At 40.7% G+C, this 21,069-nt stretch overlaps 1 protein-coding gene across 1 annotated transcript; it reads right to left on the reverse strand.

Annotated features, from left to right (window-relative positions):
- Nucleotides 1-272: 272 nt before the first annotated feature.
- On the reverse strand, nucleotides 273-1,046 carry LOC147884233 (putative WRKY transcription factor 43). The gene is made up of 3 exons (XM_087398231.1): nucleotides 923-1,046; nucleotides 645-779; nucleotides 273-461 (listed from the first exon to the last, which is right to left on the reverse strand). Exons 1-3 carry the CDS (start codon nucleotides 1,018-1,020, stop codon nucleotides 308-310), a joined length of 387 nt encoding a protein of 128 aa, XP_087254357.1. The 5' UTR covers nucleotides 1,021-1,046; the 3' UTR covers nucleotides 273-307.
- Nucleotides 1,047-21,069: the final 20,023 nt, after the last annotated feature.

Genomic DNA, 21,069 nt, shown 5'->3' on the forward strand with positions numbered 1-21,069 from the left:
AATAGAAAATATCTATGAGAAGTTATACACATGGACGTTCATTTCTAATGCATAGATAAAATAAGACTTGCCTTATTATGAGTACAATAAATACTATACAGGGTCTCACCATTACATCTAGGATGTTTTTTTAATGTGTGATAAGGTAGAAGTAGATGGATTACACATGTAAACCTTCAAAATCTATAAATGTGTACCATCATTTCTTAGTGGAAGCAAATGTAAGCCTTTCCACTAGCCTTGTTGAGTAATATACAAACTTTGCTAAGAGGTTGCAAACTTGGAGTTGGATCTTACTAATAAGTGTTTATGGTAGTGTGGATCCATGCGCTACAAGAGGAGATGGGCACTCGTGGTGATGTGTTCCTTTGTATGATATCTCCACATATGAGGCATCAAATGAGCAACGTTGAATGTGCTTTCGAACATGACAACCTTTGTGTGAACACCTATAATAGTCTCTGCATCCATGTTAGAAACCTTCATGTGAGCAATTGTAAGTGTGAATGTGAGCTTGAGTATTTTTACGCCTTGGGCTATTTCCTTTCCTTTATAAGTTTTCCCCCCTTACAACTAACGATGCATCTAGCCATTCCAAATATAATTACATTCCTACTAGTAACCTGTCATGCATAAAACGCTACCTCGGATAAGTGGTACATTTTAGGGCTTTCTGGCCATATTTGACCCAGTTGAACCCATCGTCCACGATTTCTCCTTCGCTTTTCATAACAAACTTGACTATGGATCCTGGGGGAACGGAGGTTTGCCTCGCTTTCCTGCAGGTATAAGTCTCACATAAGTGTCTTCAATTGGTCATGATAGATTTATGGATGAATGCCTTCCGAAATTCTGCTTATGAAGATACGAATCAACAAAGATCTATGCATCAAATAAATTAGACTGCAGTCTTAAATCTCACCGGCTAGGTACTGCCTGGCTACGCAACGACGGAATGAGACGTTTTGCTTTGCCCTGCGAAGAAGCATTGGAAGTATCAGAATGCCGAGAATGCGTCATTGCGGAATTTGCGACCTTTTCTTGGGCTTCAGCTCTAAGTTCGGTATTGAACACAAGGACGTTTTTGTCTGACATAGCACCACTCTTTCTCTTCCAATCCACCTGTAGCTGATTTTCCGAAATCGGAGGCAAGGAATTCAGAAAGCACTCGTGTAACGCTGCAGCCATTGGGTCGATTTCTCCAGTGAGCTTATCGAAGTCCACCCATGGAGATTCTAGAGCCGCATTTTGTGAAATACTTTCAGAAATATCCGGCGGACCATCGGCACATTCTATACTAACAGAGATATCGGGCGGACAATCGGCACTTTGGTTCAGGACATTCAGGGGGATCTCGCTGCTGGAATATGGTGTGCTAGTTATGTTGTATCCCCCGAGTGTGGCCCGCCACAAATTAGCCTGCTGAAGATCTTCCCAGTCCCGTGGCCACAAGAGTGTTTCTTTGCAGGGTGAACATTTGCCCAGATTGAAGTCGAGAGCGACGTCATTCTTGAGGTCACAGACTGCGGCAGCCTTCTGAAGACTTGAAAGGAGCAATTCATCGTTTGGCCAGATAAGTATTTCATCCATTGTCCACAATCAAGTGGACTCAACTTGCAGCCTATATGAGTGCTTACTAAACGAATTTCGAAGCTACTGAGCGCGAGAAGCTAGAAGTCATTATTCGATAGCTCGACCTCCATGGGAACTGCACTTAAACTTCTCTCAGCATACAAACAAAAATGAAAGGAAACTCAGTCGTAGAACGTCTCGATTCCAATCGCGGCAGATGGCATCCACTATTGTAATCAGGGAGAACAGCACGATATCGTGATCTTGACTACAACTAAGGCAAAAGAAGCCTCACAAATGAACAGGGGAGGGCTGTAAAGCCGTTGTTGAATGTTTGCTGACGGAGCTGCGAAGAGCAAGTGGGGGATGAGTCACAGGGATGATTGCACTTGCAGAGTGATAGTTTAGGTATGAACGCTCTTGCTAAATAGTTTTTGTTTTTTTTTTGGAGGCTCTTGTTAAAGAGTATTGTGGTCGGTGCCGTGTTCGAGTGTAGCACAGCATTTATTCATGATCGGTGAATCAGGGAGTTGGCTTGACCACAAATTTTAAGGGTCACGTTCGGAGCTCAGGCATCACGTCAAGTCTATACACTTATGATTGCCAACTACTAGTTACTACCAGTAACCATACTAATATGAGTTTCGAAATTCAAGGTTTACTTGTCTACTGGTAACCATACTCTAATATGAGTTTCAAATTCAAGGTTTACTTGTCAAACAGCATAAGTAGACGGCTCATTCATACGGCCATTATGATACCATGAGTGTAGGACGGATGCTCACTCCAAAACACCCATATAAAGCATTTCTTGAGTTTCCACTACTTGCTAAAACTTTGTGAAGGGTAAATTTATAGTTGATGTCTTAGCCTTTTAGCCTTCCTAGCCTTCCTAGCTTTCCTAGCTGCCAGGGTTTCTTATACATATGCGTGCATTTATTCAATAAAAGTATACATCACAAAGAGATCCCATTTATTGCATACAAATGAGTCCATATTCATGTTTGCATAGGATGTGCATTCAGCTTGCAATAATAAAGCCCTTATAGGACTTATAAAGTACAATTATGGTGCATTAATTAACATATGCAAATACATATTGTCCCATGCAATCCTTGCACGTCCTTTGATTGTATAATTATTTAATGGTGGAGATTAAAAGGACTTAGTAGTAGGATGGAGTCATGTGATAGTAGGATTGCATTGGTGCATACTATAGTTTATGTGCATTAAATTAAGGCAAGATATGGTATATTAATAAGGGAAGAGATTGTATGCTATATTAAGTTGTATGCCTATAATTAAATAAAGTTCTCAAGGTGGTCACTCTCTAAAAACTCATAAAATGTCTGTGAGCAAGCACACATTTAAAATATCCCTATTACCAATTTTGCATTTTTTTGAATAATTCTTTATCACTCTTTTGTGCATATACATGTTGTAATTTTTTATTTAAAAGTGTCATTTGCACATTTATTGAATAAGTAATTTTTAATTTAAAAGTACTGTCATTTGCACATTTATTGAATAAGTAATTTTTGGCCCCCTCCTATTCATAAATGGGCTCTAAATCCCAATTAGTCTTCCATTGATGAACCTAGTATGTTACCTGTTATATAGAGTCATTGCCCTAGAAAATATTATCCTAACATGCCAAACACAACCAAGATTTTTGTTTTCAGTGATGTGATTTGCTTCTTTGGGTTGGAGTACACCACATTTTCTTTTAATGTGTTATCAATTAGCTCAATGATAGTAGCTTCAAAGATAATGATTCATATCCCCTTAAAACTACACTTACATATTTTAGTAGTAGTTCAAGTTCATCTAGTTCCATTCATTTAGAATAAATGAGTTTTTTGAGTATGTGTTATTTGAGGAATGATTTTGTGCAATCAATTTTAATACTCATTATAATTGAGCTTCAACTTTATAGATCCAAGTGATTTCTTCATTTGTAATATCAGTAATTTAGGAATCTAGTCAAGAGAAAATACCTTGTATATGAGGGTATCTTACTAGCAATATGTCCCGTGGTATATTCACAAACATTCATAATGTACTTCAATATTGAAGAAGCGCCCTTTGCATATGATAAAACCTCAATTAAAGAAAACTTCTTTGAGCTAATTACATGCACAAGGTTGATATAGATTATAAGTGACTGCCATGCACAACAAGACAAAGCAACTATAGACGCGCTTGATAGATGTGCAAAATAGCAGGTGCGTCTATAGCCGCTGTTAGAATAGTGAAAATACGGGTGCGTCTAATAGCGCGTCTATTTGCACGTCTAATAGTGCGTCTATTAGCATGTCTATTAGCACGTCTACATTGTGAATTAGACATGGAATTTAGATGCAAAACAGAGAATATAGAAAGTGAGATTTTGCTGCAGGTTGGTGAATGTACATCACTGCTTTTCAAGCATTGCCCATGATTACCAAAGCACATAATTTTAATAAAAATATCAATGCTTTTTGGCAAACCCACATATACAAAAATTAAGTGAGGTGAGGAGAATGAGACAATATGTAAAATAGTTTTGCCAATATCAATGTTGGGCTACAATTCAATCTCATCCTCAATGAGATCAACCCTTGCCAAACTATCTACTTCAAAATCCAAACCAGTGTTGAGATCTACAAATACATTCAGCCCACTACTACTTGTGCTACTCATGTACTCATCGAAATCAGCATCACCAATGGTAGGCTCATCCTCACAGTTATGGCCTCCATATCTATATCTCCTATCTCATGATCATCCTCCTCTCTCATATCACGGTCATCATCACCTCCATGGCCATGATCATCCTCCATACGCTCCATATTAGTAAATGTATTATACATCACTCTAGAACGTGGCGTAATAGGTATGACATGCCACCACCTATTATTATCCACCATTGGTTGATAGACAACCTAATTCAAACACAAATACAATCGATACATGTTTCCTCAACATCGATCACACATACATTTGATTTTTTGCTCCAACCACATTTTGTGATGGTGGATACGGAGGGATTCATCCTCACTGGAGCTACTTGTTGAAGATGAAGACATCCTACAGATAAACAACCCAAAAAATGTGTTCTTACATGAGTTGTAAATGTCAAAACTCTGTGTAGTGTCTAAAAGCGCGTCTAACACCGCGTCTGTACTGTGGAACACGTCTATAGGTGCATCTAAAACATAGTGTAGACGCGCTGATAGACACGCATTTAGATGTGCTTTTAGATGTGCTTTTAGACATGTGTTTAGACGCCCTTTTAAACGCGCAGACTGTGAGCTGATTTTCGAACCTACTTTTAGAATGCTTGCTTTCCTTCACATACTTTTAGCGTCGTGCGGCTTGCTTTCCTATTAACAGACATAGCTCCAAGCATCCACACTTATCTCCAAGCACCCACACTCATCTCCAGGCTTACACAGTCATCCCCAAGCATACAAGAGAAGAGGGTGAACAAGGAAGTAAAGAAAGAGAAGCAGCTTTGAAAAAGGACAAGAAGCTTCCATACCTCTATTGTACTAGTACTGTTCTTTTTGGGGTCCGGGCACATGTCCTTTTTAGTTTCGTTCAAAAAGGTGTATGTCGGAGCGCATCTATAGACGCGTCAAATAGCGCATCTAATTTTTGAGAAAATAGACAGCCGTGCCTGTAGACGTGCTGTTAGATGCACTACGATAATTTTTTTTGTGTGTTCTTCCCTTTCCCCTTCCCCTTTCCCTTCCCATTCCTTTTCCTTCTCTTTCCCTTCCCCTTCCCCTTCCCCTTCCAAGAAAGGAATTGCATGAATGATGGAAATAAGTGATTGCAAGAATGATGGAAAGGGATTGCATGAATGAAGAAAGGGATTGCATTCGTGAAGAAATAAGGGATTGCATGAATGATGGAAATAAGTGATTGCATGAGGGCGGCTCCAAGAAAGAGAAAAATTGGACCGAAGCATGAGGGCGGGATAAAGAAAGAGGGCATGCATGATGGAGCATTCTTCTTTCCTCTTTTTTCCTCTTTTTTTCTCTGTTTTCTCCTCTCTTTTCTTCTCTTTTCTCCTCTCTTTTTCTTTCTTATCTCCTCTCTTTTCCTCTCTTTTCTCATCTCTTTCCTTCTCTCTTTTTCTCTCTTTTATCCTCATTGTTTATCTCTTTTTCCTTCTCTCTTTTATCCTCTCTTTCCTTCTCTCTTTTTGTCTCTTTTCCTCTCTTTTCTCCTCTCTTTTTCTCTCTTATCTCCTCTCTTTTTCTCTCTTTTTTCTCCTCTCTTTCCTTCTCTCTTTTTCTATCTTTTATCCTCACTTTTTCTCTCTTTTTCCTTCTTTCTTTTATCCTCTCTTTTCGTCTCTTTTCCTCTCTTTTTCTCTCTTATCTCCTCTCTTTTTCTCTTTTTTTTCTCCTCTCTTTTCTCCTCTCTTTCCTTCTCTCTTTTTCTCTCTTTTATCTTGACTTTTTCTCTCTTTTATCCTCACACCGCTCACAAGCATGAGTGGACGAAAGCAATGAAGGCAGCGAAGGCGGACCCCAGTCTGCAGCACGTGGAGGCACGAAGGATCCAAATGGAGCAATATGGAAACGTGCATTTTGGAGCAAGGGGTATTGAATCATGGGAGGCCCAATTTGTAAGTATCGATCTCAAATTATATTGTGTTTATGTGGTTTATTAGGAGGTTGTTTCTTTGTACCACTACAAGGCATAGGCCCTTTTCTGACGAAAATACCGATTACATATATATAAAAAAATTACGGGCGCAAACGTCATTATTAAAGTCATTAAAAGTGTCGAAAAAGAACCGTTGCTATATAGCGACGCTGATAAACATCGCTATATAGCAACACTGGTAAACGTCGCTATATAGCGATGATTAAAAGAACTTAAAAAAAAGCATTAGTGGGGCTAAATAGGGCCATAGCAAGCCCTGTTTTTCCCCACTAATGCTTTTTTTTTGTAATTACAAAAAAAAGTTTTTTATTACAAAATTTCCCTTGCGAAAAGGGTAGTACAAAATCGCTCAAATGAAATGATCGAGCAACAAAAGCATATACATGTCGAACATATACAACATTGTTTATTACAAAATTACCCTTTCGAAAAGGGTGATACAAAATTGCTCAAACGAGCGGATATACAAAATGACATACATGGCGAAGTATATGCAAACTGCTACTACTACTACTACTACTACTACTCATTCAAATCGTCCTCGTCGTCCTCATCCTCGTCCTTGTCTTGTTGGCCTGATCCTTGGTCCTCGTGAGCTATGCCTTCGCCCTGATCCTTGTCACGTGCATCTAATCCTTGGCCCTGGTGATCGCTCGCCTCCAGTGATGGGACGCTCAAGCTTTGATCCTAAGAGTGAACCATATAAATTGAAAATTAGATTGAAACTTAAATAATAAAACAATTTAAAAAGTGAGATTACAAGTAGGAGTAGACCTATACCATGCGAGCAACCACCTCAGCCCAATCGACCGTCGCTCCCATTGCCTCTTGCTCAATAAACCATGGCTTTGTTCCTATGCAAAATGTGCACCGCGTCTCTGCATCTGTAGGAAGATGACCCATTGCAGCTTGCTGTGGATCCAATTTACGAGAGTTAGAGTTAGATAAAGTGCATGTAATATGTAGTAAGACAAATAGAACAATACATTATATGAGAAGAAGTAGACTTACCACGGTTGCCTCGAATGCCAACCGTCTGCCTGCACCAAAGTGCGAGGTACCCATGATGTCCAGCCGTCTCTTCGCAGCCCTCCTTTGACCCTTGAACATTTCGAGATGGTCCCTATTCTGCTTCTTGAAGAACTTCCAATTAGCTTTGTCTGCCCAGCTGGGTTTAGCCATCCCCTTTGCAATGGAAGTACGCAAGGTTGATCTACGATGCTTCAAGACCAAACCCATGCGCTCTCGCATATAATTCTCATTAAACTCCCAATTTGGCAGGTTAGGGTATTTTTGTTTTAATTCATCGATGACAGCTTGTTTCTTTTGGTCATCTTGATACCGCCAGTCGGTAGCAATGCCGCTCTTGAAGTGATGGCTCATCAACCGCCTCATTTATATTGCCTCTATCCTATAGTCTTCTTCTTTCCTATATCAACATCAAATCAAAATGGCAAAGGTTGAAATTTCTTTGTAAGTGTTCATCCTCTATCTATGGCTAAGCTTGTCTATCCCAGAGGTCCTGCCATTCTCTAATTCCTTTCCTCTTTAGTCTCACCATCCCTTTGAATGCTCAGGGGGACCAGTATGGAAAAACTCCATATAGCATGTGTGATAATGGCTTATTAAGACCCCCCTACTTATGGATTTTTATCACCTATATACAACCCTTCTTTTAATTTTGAGATAAATAAAGTATTCTTGATGTATGATAAGTTTCAGTTTTTGAAGTTTGAAACCCCCGATGTATGTATATTTTCTATAACCCCATAAAAATATAAAACCACTTCTATTGATCACACATGCCTTACATATTTCTTAGGGACCCCCCCCCCATGTTTGAGTCAAGTATATTTCATGGGAGAGTCCTTCCAAATCACCAAATGTAAGAGCTATATATAGCTCGCCCTAACTTGAACTAGGTCTCACGTATATATGTGTAACTAGTGATCAATATGAATCAATCTTTGGGAGTCTATTTGATGTGTCTATCGTCTCTTCTTCTTCTCTCTCAACATGGTATTAGAGCTACAAAGGTCTTGCTATTGTATGCTCACTGTAACAAAGAAAGATAGAAATTATTACTTGTTGATTTCATTACATAGCGCTTTCAGTATCTCATTGCTTATTTTCTCTTGTCGATTTTGACATCTCTAACTTGATGTGGTTTTTTAAGGGTCTTTTGGTGTGAATTTGAGAAAGTTATTGGTAGAAAATGGATCGTGGATCAATTTGTAAAGTGTAGCTCTCGTCGTGCTCTTCATTTTGAGCACTTAAATGCCCCGATTAGATTTCGGAGCGAAAAGTTACGTTAGTTTTCATGTTGACTACTTTTATCTTGGTTTCATGATCAGCACACTCATAGTGCTTTTCTTCAAGAATATCTTGGTTTCGTGATCGGCATGCTCGTAGTGCTTTTCACCATAAATATCTTGGTTTCGTGATTAACAAGCTGTGCTCTTCTCCAAAAATATCTTGGTTTTGTGATCAATAAGCTCATAGTTCTTTTCTTTGCATGTATGCTATTTCTAGCATACTCTAGTCCCATGTTTTATCCTTTTTTGGCATATCTCGAGTTCTATATTGTCAAAGCGACAATTGTGTTCTTGATCATTGTCACGAGCTTTGACACATGTATTTTTTCGAAGCATGATGGAAACATTTATAATCATCAATGGCTTTCCTTCTGGCCAACGATCTGCTCCTTTGTTTCAAGGACAAGGCTTTTCTAGTTGGAAAGTGAAGATGTTATTTATACTCGAAGGCGGCAATCTTTCTGAGATTGTTAGACTGATTATGAATATATCTTACATGGGCATGTGAAATAGGTGGATATCTCAAAAAGAGATCTCCATATCGAGCATCGAGAAGGCTAGTGTGGAATCCATCAAAGCCGTATGCTTGCTTGAGAAGCACTTTCCCTCGAGCATTATGACAACTCAAGTGCACTTGCTTGTGCACATAGTTGATGAGGTGGCCATTACAAGTACTGTTCATAGTCGGTGGATGTTTTTTATTGAGCGGTTTATGAAAACTTTGAAGGGATTTGTAAGACAAAGTGCAAGACCAGAAGCAAGCATGGCAGAGGGATGGCTTGTGCAAGAGTCATTAGTATATATCACGGAGTTTCTTGCATCCACAAATGCCGATATGCCGCAAGCTTGGCATAACAAGGATGATGATCGCATCGTTGGAGAGGTTCCCCAAGGAAAAGGGATTGAAAGAAAGATGAGCAAAGAGCAAATGGAGAAATTCAATAAGTTTTATATCCTCAATAGCAAGGAGATACAGAAGTGGATTGAGAGATATGAAGCGGCCAATGTAGAAAGAATAAATGCAAGGACGACATTCAGAGTAATGTACAGTCGATCGCAACCATATCGACGGGATTTGGCTCTTCTCCCCACTCACATGTCACTTGATTAGCTACAACTGGCTCTACGTAAAGCCGAACATGATGGAGAGACAATAAACGAGCGCGAGCGAGAGTTATCATCTGGATGTATGATGCCTGTAAGTTTCTTACCTCGACGTAATTAAGTAATTATTTGTGGCAATATATGCTATAAAATAGATGCATCTTCATTGTTTTAATGATGCTCTTTTACAGTACAAAAAGTACAGTGAATTATGGTCATATGGACGACATTTTTGCATAGAACACATCGATTCAAAGAGAGTCACGTATAATTGTGGAGTCATGGCTACTAACTTCAGACAAGATAGCCGAGTAGGTGCTTCGGATACCAATCTTCTCTCCTCATAGTTGGATTATTGTGGAACATACGTGAAATCTATGAAGTTGATTTCAGACGATTTAGTATTTTCATTCTTGATGTAAAATGGTTTAGAACTATTAACAATGGCCCCCATGCAATAGTGAGAAAAGACAGTAGCGGTTTCTTTGCAATAGACTCCACCAAACTTTGGACCGATGAAAGTGATACTTTTGTTCTTCCCGAGCACTGTGAGCAGGTGCATACTAGTGATTTAATTAATCAAAGCTTTGGTTTTTAAAGATCCATTGATACATGTACTTAAGCATAATTTCATATATATAATTGATGTCATTTGGCACCCATCTTCAATACAGGTGGTCTTTCATTCAGATTGTTCTGATCCAAGATGGTGATACATGATCCAAGTTGCACCACGAAGTAAGCAAATTTTCGAAGATAGAGATGTGGATATGGAGATGCCACTACCAATGTTGGATCCAATTGATCCAGATGAATCTAGCAAAGAAGATGAAGATCACAATATGAGCTAAGAGAAAGATGTGCATAATGACATCGTACAGGAGGAAGATGGAGATCATGATATTGAGGAAGAAGATGATGATCATGAAGAATCACCACACTTTATTGAAGAAGATGATCAAGTACTCTTAGGTGAACATACGATTCTAGAGTACGATCATGATATAGGAGATCAACTCGGTATAGAGTTAGAGATAGACTTGTTTGGCATGTTAGACTTAGCTCAGGATGAAACCGTTGATGTAAATGCTCTTCATTGATTTTTTTCATCTCAAACTTGGACATGAATATATGAGCTTCAAAGGATTGATGTACATGCTCTTGTACTTTTATTCTCTCAAAAGATCAAACATATATGAAAATTAAAAAAAAATTGTCATTGGAAAAAACTATCTTTTAAGGTCGGTATGGGAAAAAAAACTCTCTGTAAAACGCTCGTAAAACGTCGCTATAGAAAACTGTCTCAGTGTCGCTATATAACGACCATTACCAATCTGATAAAAGTCGCTATATAGTGACTTTAGCAAATGTCGCTATATAGCGAGGTTTGACTAAAATCGCTATATAGCGACCCTTAACGAACCTTGCTTCCAATACCAATGATTAGCACCCTGCACATGCTAAACATCGGTACTTAAGCGTTGCAATAGGATCCGTGTGTAGTAGTGTGTACTACAAACAACGGGTGAAAATGTATCATGATAATCAACTCCTACAATCTGTGAGTATCCTTTTGCAACTAGATGAGCTTCAAACTTATCAAAAAAACCATCGGCTTTGGTTTTGGTTTTATAAACCCACTTACATTTGATAGGAGTACAACCAAAAGGTAGTTTAGTAAGAACCCATTTACCTTTAGAATCATATTCAGCTTCCATGTCCTCTTGCCATTGACTCTTTTGCACAGAAGAAATAGCTTCTATATAAGTAGTAGGGTCTTCATGCACAACCATTGCATGATCAATGATTTCAAAGTCATCAACACAATCATGAGGAGAACCATGTTCAAAATCAATAGGCAGATCAACCTAAATATCAACACTTTCATCAGAGGCCTGTGCATGTGTAGGATGCAAATCAAGATTGTCAACACATTGCTCTCCAGATGGAGTAGCCTACAGATTATTCAGCTTAAATTGAAGAAAATGCAATCAATGCGATTTGATAGTAAGCATACCTCACAATACCACTGATCTTGAATATAGCATTTCTAACATCTTCTTGTAAGCACCCTTTTATTGTAATTTGGAGGATGAACTATCAAAGCAACAAAGAAGTCATGTCAACAATATAACATAATCATAATTACACTAATGCATCACGATTATGGGTACACTAATCCTACAGCTTCAAGCAACATGTACCCTATGGGTGTTTGAAAAGAGGCAATGTCTGCCTTGACCGTTGCCTCCTCTCTCGTAGAGAGGATCCATGTTGCTTTTGGGAGGATAACTTTTCGCGAAACATGCACTTGGGGCCACAAATGAGACATCCTATTCATAGCATGCAAGTCTTCTCGCACTCCTCTCAAGTCTTTAGAACCAACCAAGTGTGCCCAAATAGTAGCCCCCACATTCTTAAAGATATGCATGGGATCCAAGAGATGATTGATTTGTAACTAACCCCAATAAGGAAGCTCGTGAAAGATCGATAGCCTCTTCATACCAGGAGGAGGTTCCTCTCCATTTGCCCTCCAAGCCTGAATCCAGTCACTTGCCTTCAAATATGGTGGTGGTGGATCAAGCTGACCTCCGCATGCGAGATGGTCCAACGGAAGGTATCGAGCATGACCTTCATAAACATTTTTCCTCATATGTTTGGAGTATTGTGCAAGCGATTTCAAACCCAGTCCACAAACAGAACAAGCATGGTACCCACTTGTAACAAGTCCTATATGTGTGCATGAATGTATTAGTATAAGACATGCATGCGAAAGAGAGTCATAAAAGCATAATCCTATATTATACATGTAAAGACACAACCACGTACCTGTGCACTCTCCATATCTTGCGTAGTCATGCATGGTCCACATCAAGATACCCTTGACCAAAATATCATTGGTATGTCTAGGAGCTCTGGAAATATCAAAGACCCGCACTTCTCTCCATAAGATCTGTAACTCCTCTTTCAAAGGTGCCATGTACACGTCCATATTTTTGGCCTTGTACTTCCCTGGCACAAGTAGTGCAAGCATGAGGTGTCCCTTCTTTATTGTTAGCCATGGTGGGATATTGTCATTCACCAAGTCTATGGGCCATGTCAACCAAGATGTCGAGCGTAACCCGAAAGGATTCACGCCGTCCATGGCGAGCCCAAGATTTAAGTTGTGTGGCTCCCTCGCAAAGTCTGGCCACTGATCTACATTAGACATGGGATCACATCACACGTCTGACGAGTACGAAAACCCTCGTAGGAGGAGACATCATCATCTCTATTCTCCAAAGGACTTTGATTCCCCTCAGGCGACACCTCAAGGGCCTACCCCTGCGACTACCTCTGGCCCGACTCCTCTCGGACGTAGCACTATGACTACCCCTCGGGGAACTCCATTACAAGTAGTCCATGGCTTTGTCGAGAGTCCCGATGAGTTTGTGGCACAGATGACCGATGAGGAGGTAGCAAAATTCTTCTCTCTGCTATCCCAGAGGACCTCAACAATTCCCTCTCCTACACCGATGGCTGGACCTATTGCCCAACCATCCCCTTATGCCCCTTTGACTGAGGGGTCATCACCTAGGCGTGCCCATTGTAAGGAAAGGAAGAGTAGGAGGGGTTCTTACACAGGAGATGTAGACGAGTCAGCACACTCACATCCCTACAGGTCTCCACTGGGTCCCGAGACCCAGTACTAGTCAAGTCCCTTGCCCTCTCCTACTCCCACTACTACTCTTGACTCCGGAAGTGATCGCACAAACACCACTCGCTCTGACTCTGCCACTACCATGAGTCCTCCTTACCTAGTCGAGGACCTATCCTATCAAATCATGGCTACTGGAGAGATAATAGAAGATAAAAAGGGCAAAGTAGTGATGGCCACCATGAGGCAGTTGATGAGCCACCACTTCAAGAGTGGTATTGCTACTGATTGGCGGTATCAAGATGACCAAAAGAAGTAGGCGGTCATTGATGAATTGAAAGAAAAATACCCTAACCCCCCAAATTGGGAGTTCAATGAGAATTACATGCGAGAGCTCATGGGTTTGGTCTTGAAGCATCGTAGATCAACCTTGCGTACTTCCATCGCAAAGGGGAGGGCTAAACCCAGCTGGGCAAACAAAGCTGATGAGTTCAAACCGTCTACCTTACTACTCCAAGTTCGTGAGAAATTATATGTGAGGAAGATTCCCTTCATGATCACTGATTCAACAATTATTGGAAGATGGCCTTGGCTTATTTGCCCTCAAAACCATTAAAATTGGAAAAACTATTCTACGATATGAAGGACGAGAGTACATATATTTTGATTGGAGGACTCTATGCTCATTAAATCATCGAGCACTAAAATACTCTATTCTTGAGGACCCTATAGTTGATGGTGAAGGAAATCAATTGTACATTGTTGGTGATGTGCGTGATGGTAATGTGGGAGGCTACATAAATAGTTGTAGAGAATGAAAATGTGCATGATGGTAATGTGCGTGATGTGCATGAAGTATGAAAATGTATGCTATGTGTACTCACCCACCCTAGAACCATGTTATTCTTGGGAGCTTAACAATGAAGTTGCATATGGAAACATTACTTTATAAACAACTCATGAAATTGAGGTAAGGGAGGAACTATTTGTAAACTATGAGTTTTAATTAAGTTCTTTTTTTTACACTGATTTTGTCAAGAGGGATCATTTCCTACAATTCGCTCCTATTGTAAATATTACAAAATGATGTGATATCAATAGGCATTAATTGTGAGTGTTACAGTATTTGAATTGATTCTAAACACCACTTTTTGTGAGTCTTGGTGTTATGTAAATTCATCGTACTAATAATACAATGTTAAACAAAGTAACATTTATCCACTACCGTTTAGTGTGTGAAGTCTGATCATGTGCGATTTTATTTGACCATGCGGCGTAGTTTTAACTCACATGCAAATGTAAGTCCACTACTTTTCTCCATGAAATCTAGAAGCTTGTGCACAATTTCTAAGTACATTATGGAAAGCTATTTATCAATTTATTGCTTTAGTTTATGTTTTGTATCTTCTATATGAGAAAAATCTATATTGGGGATTTTGGGAATTCCAAAATGGGACTTGGGAGATTCCCAAATTTCCCAATACAGTGTTGTTTGGTGAATTTGAGTCTGGTGAGAGTGCATAGCATTTGTGCTTAGTGAGTGTCAATCCTAATCCACTCATCTTTAGCAAGCTCACAATTTAACTTGTTTGGCAAGCTCACATTGTTTTCATGCTTAATTCATGATTTTCATGATCGTCCCTGCCTGACACTTTTGCATGAGAAATTCACACCTCTATTTTCATCATGAAGTCTCAGCACATGCTTAGCTTCAGCAATAAGTCATCTTAACTTAGCACTTACTTGACACTCATCTTATTTTAGGATCTCTTTTCCTCTAGTTTGCCATGACCATTTTATTAGTTCATCACCAACTGCTTCAACACGCTCCTCTACTTTTCCTCACATTCACTTTTCCTAAGTTCACCTACTTTACTAGTTCACCACTACTCAGTTGACACAATCTTCTCTCATTTCTCTATCTTCCTCTCTACTCCTCAGTCTTTCATCTTCTACTTCTCACCCTTTTTCCATTCCTACCAGCATCCCAGTATTCTCTATCCTCTTGATTAGTTTTCTCAAGTTTTTAAGCCTCTATTCCTCATTCAACCATCTACTGTCACTACTTGGATATCCTGTGACTACTTGATTAGCCATAGACTTGCTCGTTTGCTCGTTGGTTTTTCTCACCAGCCTACTTGCTCACTCGGCTACTAATGCTTGGAGTTGCTTGCTTGGTTTGTACTACTACTTTGCTATTCTAGCTACTTAGGCTTTTCATCATGCACTACTAATCAACAACAATCTTTTGTTATCATTATTAACTAGAAAAGAAATTGAGGCATGAGGCTTAATGTGAGGCATGGCGATGCTCGAGGGCCATGGAGGAAAAGGGAACATGAGGGGAGAAATGTTAACATGGGTGGGGAAAAGGGATTAAGAGGGGTGGGAATGAAGAGGGGGACTATGGCACAAGGGGGAAGGAAGAGGGGGAAGAGGAGTATGTACATGATGGGAGGCGAAATGTAGAGATGGAGACATCAAGGGAAGAGAGTCATGCTTTATTTGAAAGGAAGGATAGGGGAAATCAAAGTACTAACTAGGTGGCTTTACAAGAATGAGCTGTTACATCAAGGAATAGCCCCCTCCTTTTATAGCCAAGAGAGGGGGTCTCTCCCAATGAATGCATCCTCCCACATGCATGGTGTGTGTGGAAAAGTCTCCCATGTAGGCTAGGTGGGTACGCACTCTCAATTGTGTGCGACAACCCCTTGTCTCATTTTTCCACATAAATCACACCCCATATCCCAAGTCTAAGATACTCCCTTGGTATCCTCCCAATTTTATAATACATTCAAACATCTAGGAGGACAAGTAGAGGGTTGGCACAAGAAGTCTTGCCACCTCATCCTACTTTCCCCATTATTTAACTTACATTCTTGGACTATCTACACCCCCCCACATGGGCCCATCCTACATGGAGGGAATAATCCAATATAATATCCATCTCCACCTATTTTATATTACTTCTCCCATGGCCCTTGGGCCATGTCTCACTAAATGTAGGCATGGGGCCACCTAGGTGGAGGGGTGGCACATGGAGGAACCATGCCACCTTACCATTTTATAATATAACTACCATGGATTATGTACAACACACCTTATGGGTCCTCTTACATGGAAGGGTGGAACATGGTCATGCCCTGCCACCTCAACCCTGGGCCCTATGCACACCATATTGTATTATACTATTGCTACACATACAAGCACACACACATATTTATGCCTTTTACCTTGGTCAAATTTATTCATAACAGTTTCCCCCCCAGGCAGGGAATGCATAGCATTTCCATGCCTGGGACCATCACGAACAAAGAAGGGCTTGAGATAATGCTTGTGGATCACCTTCTTGCCATATGGCTCATGCAGCTCCTATACTTGTACAAACCCATTGCTACGTTCCTTGATGACTTTGTATGGACCGCGATCCACAGTGGAAGGAACTTTTTATCCATTTGGTGGTCCAATCTATTATCAAAGCATAGCACAACATCCCCCTTAGCAAAGTGTCTTTCCCATCCCTTGCGAATCTTAGCATCCAAGTGGGCCTTTTGTTGGTTCTTTTGGATCTCTGTTTGATGTAGGGTAAGGCGTCGGGTTTCATCTAGCTTCTCAAGTTGTACCAGCCTAGCCTCTACATGTTCATCCTCTGTTCTTGTGCCAATCTCAAGGCCGAAATCTCAATCTCTAGTGGTAAAACTGCCTCAGTACCATACACAAACTCAAAAGGAGTGTGACCTATAGACGTTTTATGGGTGATGTTGTAAGCCTACATGGCTTCAGTAACCTTCTGATCCCACTGGCTCATGTTCCCTGTGGCCATTTTCCCCATGGTTTTATAAAGGAGGCCGTTGGTCCGCTCCGTTTGTCCCATGGATGCTAGGTGATAAATGCTAGAAGTGCGGTGATCAATACCCATGCGATCCATGAGCAACTCCACTACTTCATTTAAGAATGGACTCCCATGGTCAGATATTATTTCCATGGGTGTCCCAAACCTTGTGTAGATACGTTCAAATATGAAATTTGAAATTGCCTTACCATTTGCAGTGGGGAGGGCGATAGCTTTAACCCACTTAGTGACATACTGAGTGGCTACCAGAAGATACTTCTTTTTGCGGGCAATCATGGGTAGGGGCCCAACAAAATCTATTCCCCACTTCTGAAACGGATGGATGAACATCACTGGGTGATGTTTCCCAAGACACAAATCCTTCCTACCAAAAATTGGCATGGTTCACAAGTTTTGCAATACATAGTGACATCCTTGAACAAGGTCAGCTAATAGTACCCAGTTGTAAAATCTTCTTGGCTGTATAGTCACCGGCATAGTGGCCTCCACAAAATCCATCATGATAATGCTTCAATACCTTAGGTACTTCATCTGCATCAATGGCTCGTCTTAGCATCAATGGCTCGTCTTAGTACCCCATCCATGCCTTGACGGTACAACACCCCATCAAAGAGAGTGTAGCGCCTACTGTCTCTGTGGATCTTATTTCCCTCATAGCTAGTACTTTCTGGAGGAAAGGAGAAAGCGGTCAGAAATCTATAGATACCACCATACCATGGATCCCCAACTTCTATGGCCGCTACAAGGGTTACATCGAGGCACTCCTCTAAATCAATCAAAGCATTCTTCAAGTTGGAACAACCCCCTTTTACAATTTCGAAAGAAAAATCATATTCTTGTAGAACTGCCAACCATTTAGCCAACCGGCCCATGGGATTTGGTGATTGAAGAACCTACTTTGCAAGACCATTGCTAGAGATTATAATGAAGGACTTTCTAGCCACATAATGCTTAAATTTCTCAATGTAAAACACCAAAGACAAGGCATGCTTGTCGGCCTCAGAGTAGCATCGTTCAATTTCGAGTAATTGTCGAGAAGCAAATTGAATGGGATACATGAACCGATCCTCCCATTGCTGGAGAAGAATACCCGCCAGAGTGTGCTCACCAAACCCAGGATTGATATAGAAAGTCTTTGACCAATCAGGATTGCGTGGAATGGGTTCTAAAGCCAGTGCACTCTTGATTTGTACAAACCCATGATCACAATCCTCATCCCAAGAGAAATCAACCCCATCTTTTAATAGCATAGTCATGGGTGCGTCAAAGTAGCATATTGATCTATGAAGCGGCAATAGTATCCTAATAGATTGACAAATGATCGTACCTGACATTTGGTTGTGGGCGGGGAGAGCTTGAGGATAGCTTCAACCTTCTTGGGGTTAGGCTTGATGCCCTCGGTTGAGACAATATGTCCCATTAGCCTCCCTTGAGTGGCTCCAATGGTGCACCTTGAGTGGCTCCAATGGTGCAGTTATCAGGGTTGAGACTACCATTCGCATCATTGACCATTTGGAAGGCCAACCTAACCTTCATGACGTGCTCCTTACATGTCGAGAATATACAGAAATGATCTAAAAATACCTCCAAGAAAACCCTCCATAAGGAGCAAACACCATATGCATAAATCTTTGAAAGGTAGCAGGAGCATTGGTGAGGCCAAATGGCATTACTTTGAATGCAAACGTCCCCCAGGGTGTGGCAAATGTGGTTTTAAGCACATCCTCCTCAACAATTCTGATTTGATAAAACCCGGAGTAACCATCAGAGAAAGTATACACCTCATGACCACTTACCTTCTCAAGAATGAGGTCTTGAAAGGGCAGAGGATGATGGTCCCTCTTGGTGGCTGCATTGAGTTTCTTATAGTCGATGCAGACCCTCCACTTGTTGTTTTTCTTTGGGGTGACTACCATTGGTGAAACCCATTTAGTATTGTGAACCGGAACAATAAACCTAGCTTCTACAAGCTTCTGCAACTCTGAGCGCAAAGCATTGGTCTATAAGGGCCCTAATCTCTGATACTTCTGAGCCACTAGCTTAGCATCAGGCTTCAGCTCTATCTTGTGTTCTATGACAGTCACACAGCGAAGGTGGTGGTAGCTAGTTGCAAAGAGGTCAAGGAAATCTTTAGACATTTCTAGGAACTCATCTTTCTCACTCGGAGTGAGGTCAGGGGAAAGCATAGATTCAAGCTGTTGAGGACTAGCTGTTACCATTTTTGTAGGTGGCGGTGTCGAAGCCTTGAACTCATCAAGAAGTGACATAAATATCCACCCTCCTCCTGTGGCGTGCATCCAAGGAGTGAAATTGAAAAAGTTCAAAATCTGTGATCTAGTATGAGATATGAATAGAGCACATGAAATGAAGGACTTTTGCTTTTTACAGCAAGAGGAAACTTCCTATGGTTAGAGAGTTACAGTTCATGAGATTTCACCATATAAGCAATATCATTACACTTTCATCACTTCCTATTTGCTAGCCCATTGGTAAGTCTTCCTTTTGTGAATGGGGAGGTCTTGGGTTCAATTCCCACTCCTTAATAAAAAGAGAGGAGAGGAGAGGAGAGGAAAGGAGAGAGAAAGAGGAGAAGAAGAGGGTAGGGGGTACGAGATCTTTTGCAGAAGCCCAAAAGGTATGTCCGTGATGCGCCAGATGACGCAGAAACTCAGAAAAACAATTGCGATCTGTCCGCGACATGCAAATGCACCAAAAGATGCAGGAACTCAAAAAAATAGTCGCGATCTATCCGCGACGCGTAGATGCACCAACTGCAACTAGGGGCCGTGTGGTTGTTGCAGTTTTGCAGATGCGCTTGGAACAACCAGAAGATTCGCCAACCAGAATAAGCACAGATGCATAGGAACCACGAGCAGAAAGCATGCAAATTGGAGGCGCAGAAGCAGAGAAAGTCTATCCGTGATGCGCAGATGCGCCAGAAGACGCACATCAAGGAATAGCCCCCTCCTTTTATAGCCAAGAGAGGGGGTCTCTCCCAATAAATGCATCCTCCCACATACATGGTGTGTGTGGAAAAGTCTCCCATGTGGACTAGGTGGGTATGCACTCTCAATTGTGTGCGACAACCCCTTGCCTCATTTTTCCACATAAATCAAACCCCATATCCCAAGTCTAAGATACTCCCTTGGTCTCCTCCCAATTTTATAATACATTCAAACATCTAGGAGGACAAGTGGATGGTTGGCACAACAAGTCTTGCCACCTCTAATATTTTGTGATTGATGATGTGAATTCTGTGCAGCATTACCATTTTGTGCATCTACATCATCAATCACATTTACTGGTTTATACCAGCTGCTCATCTCATCAAAAACAACATCTCCACTCACTGTAAACTTACGAGTAGAAGGGTTATAGCATCTATACCCTTTTTGCTCCAAAGAATAACTAATAAAGATGCACTTATCAGCTTTTGGATCCAACTTGGATCTCAACTCATCTGGCACATGAACATAGGCAATGCAACCAAAAACTTTCAAATGAGAAATATCAGGTTTCCTACCAGTATACCTCTCCTCTGGCATCATGCCATGTATTGCTGCAGTGGGAGTCCTGTTCATTATGTAGACTCATGTAGCAACTGCTTCAGCCCAATAATAATCTGGCAGGTCTTTTTCATTGAGCATGGCATGAGATACCTCTCCAATATGCATGTTTTTCCTTTTTGCAAGTCCATTTTGTTGTAGGGTATAACTGCATGAATATTGCTGCTTTATGCCATGCTCCTGCAGGAACCTTGCAAACTCATTTGAGAGGTACTCTCCCCCTCCATCTCACCTTAGGAATTTTATTTGCAGGCCTGTTTCTTTCTCAACCATAGCTTTAAAAGCTTTGAAATGCCCAAAGACTTCACTTTTCTTTTTCATAAAATACACCCAAACTTTTCTACTGTAGTCATTAATAAA

Source organism: Dipteris shenzhenensis, chromosome 27, assembly GCF_047967505.1.
Source record: "Dipteris shenzhenensis isolate YYH24624 ecotype China chromosome 27, Dip_SZ_1.0, whole genome shotgun sequence".
Taxonomy (NCBI): Eukaryota; Viridiplantae; Streptophyta; class Polypodiopsida; order Gleicheniales; family Dipteridaceae; genus Dipteris; species Dipteris shenzhenensis.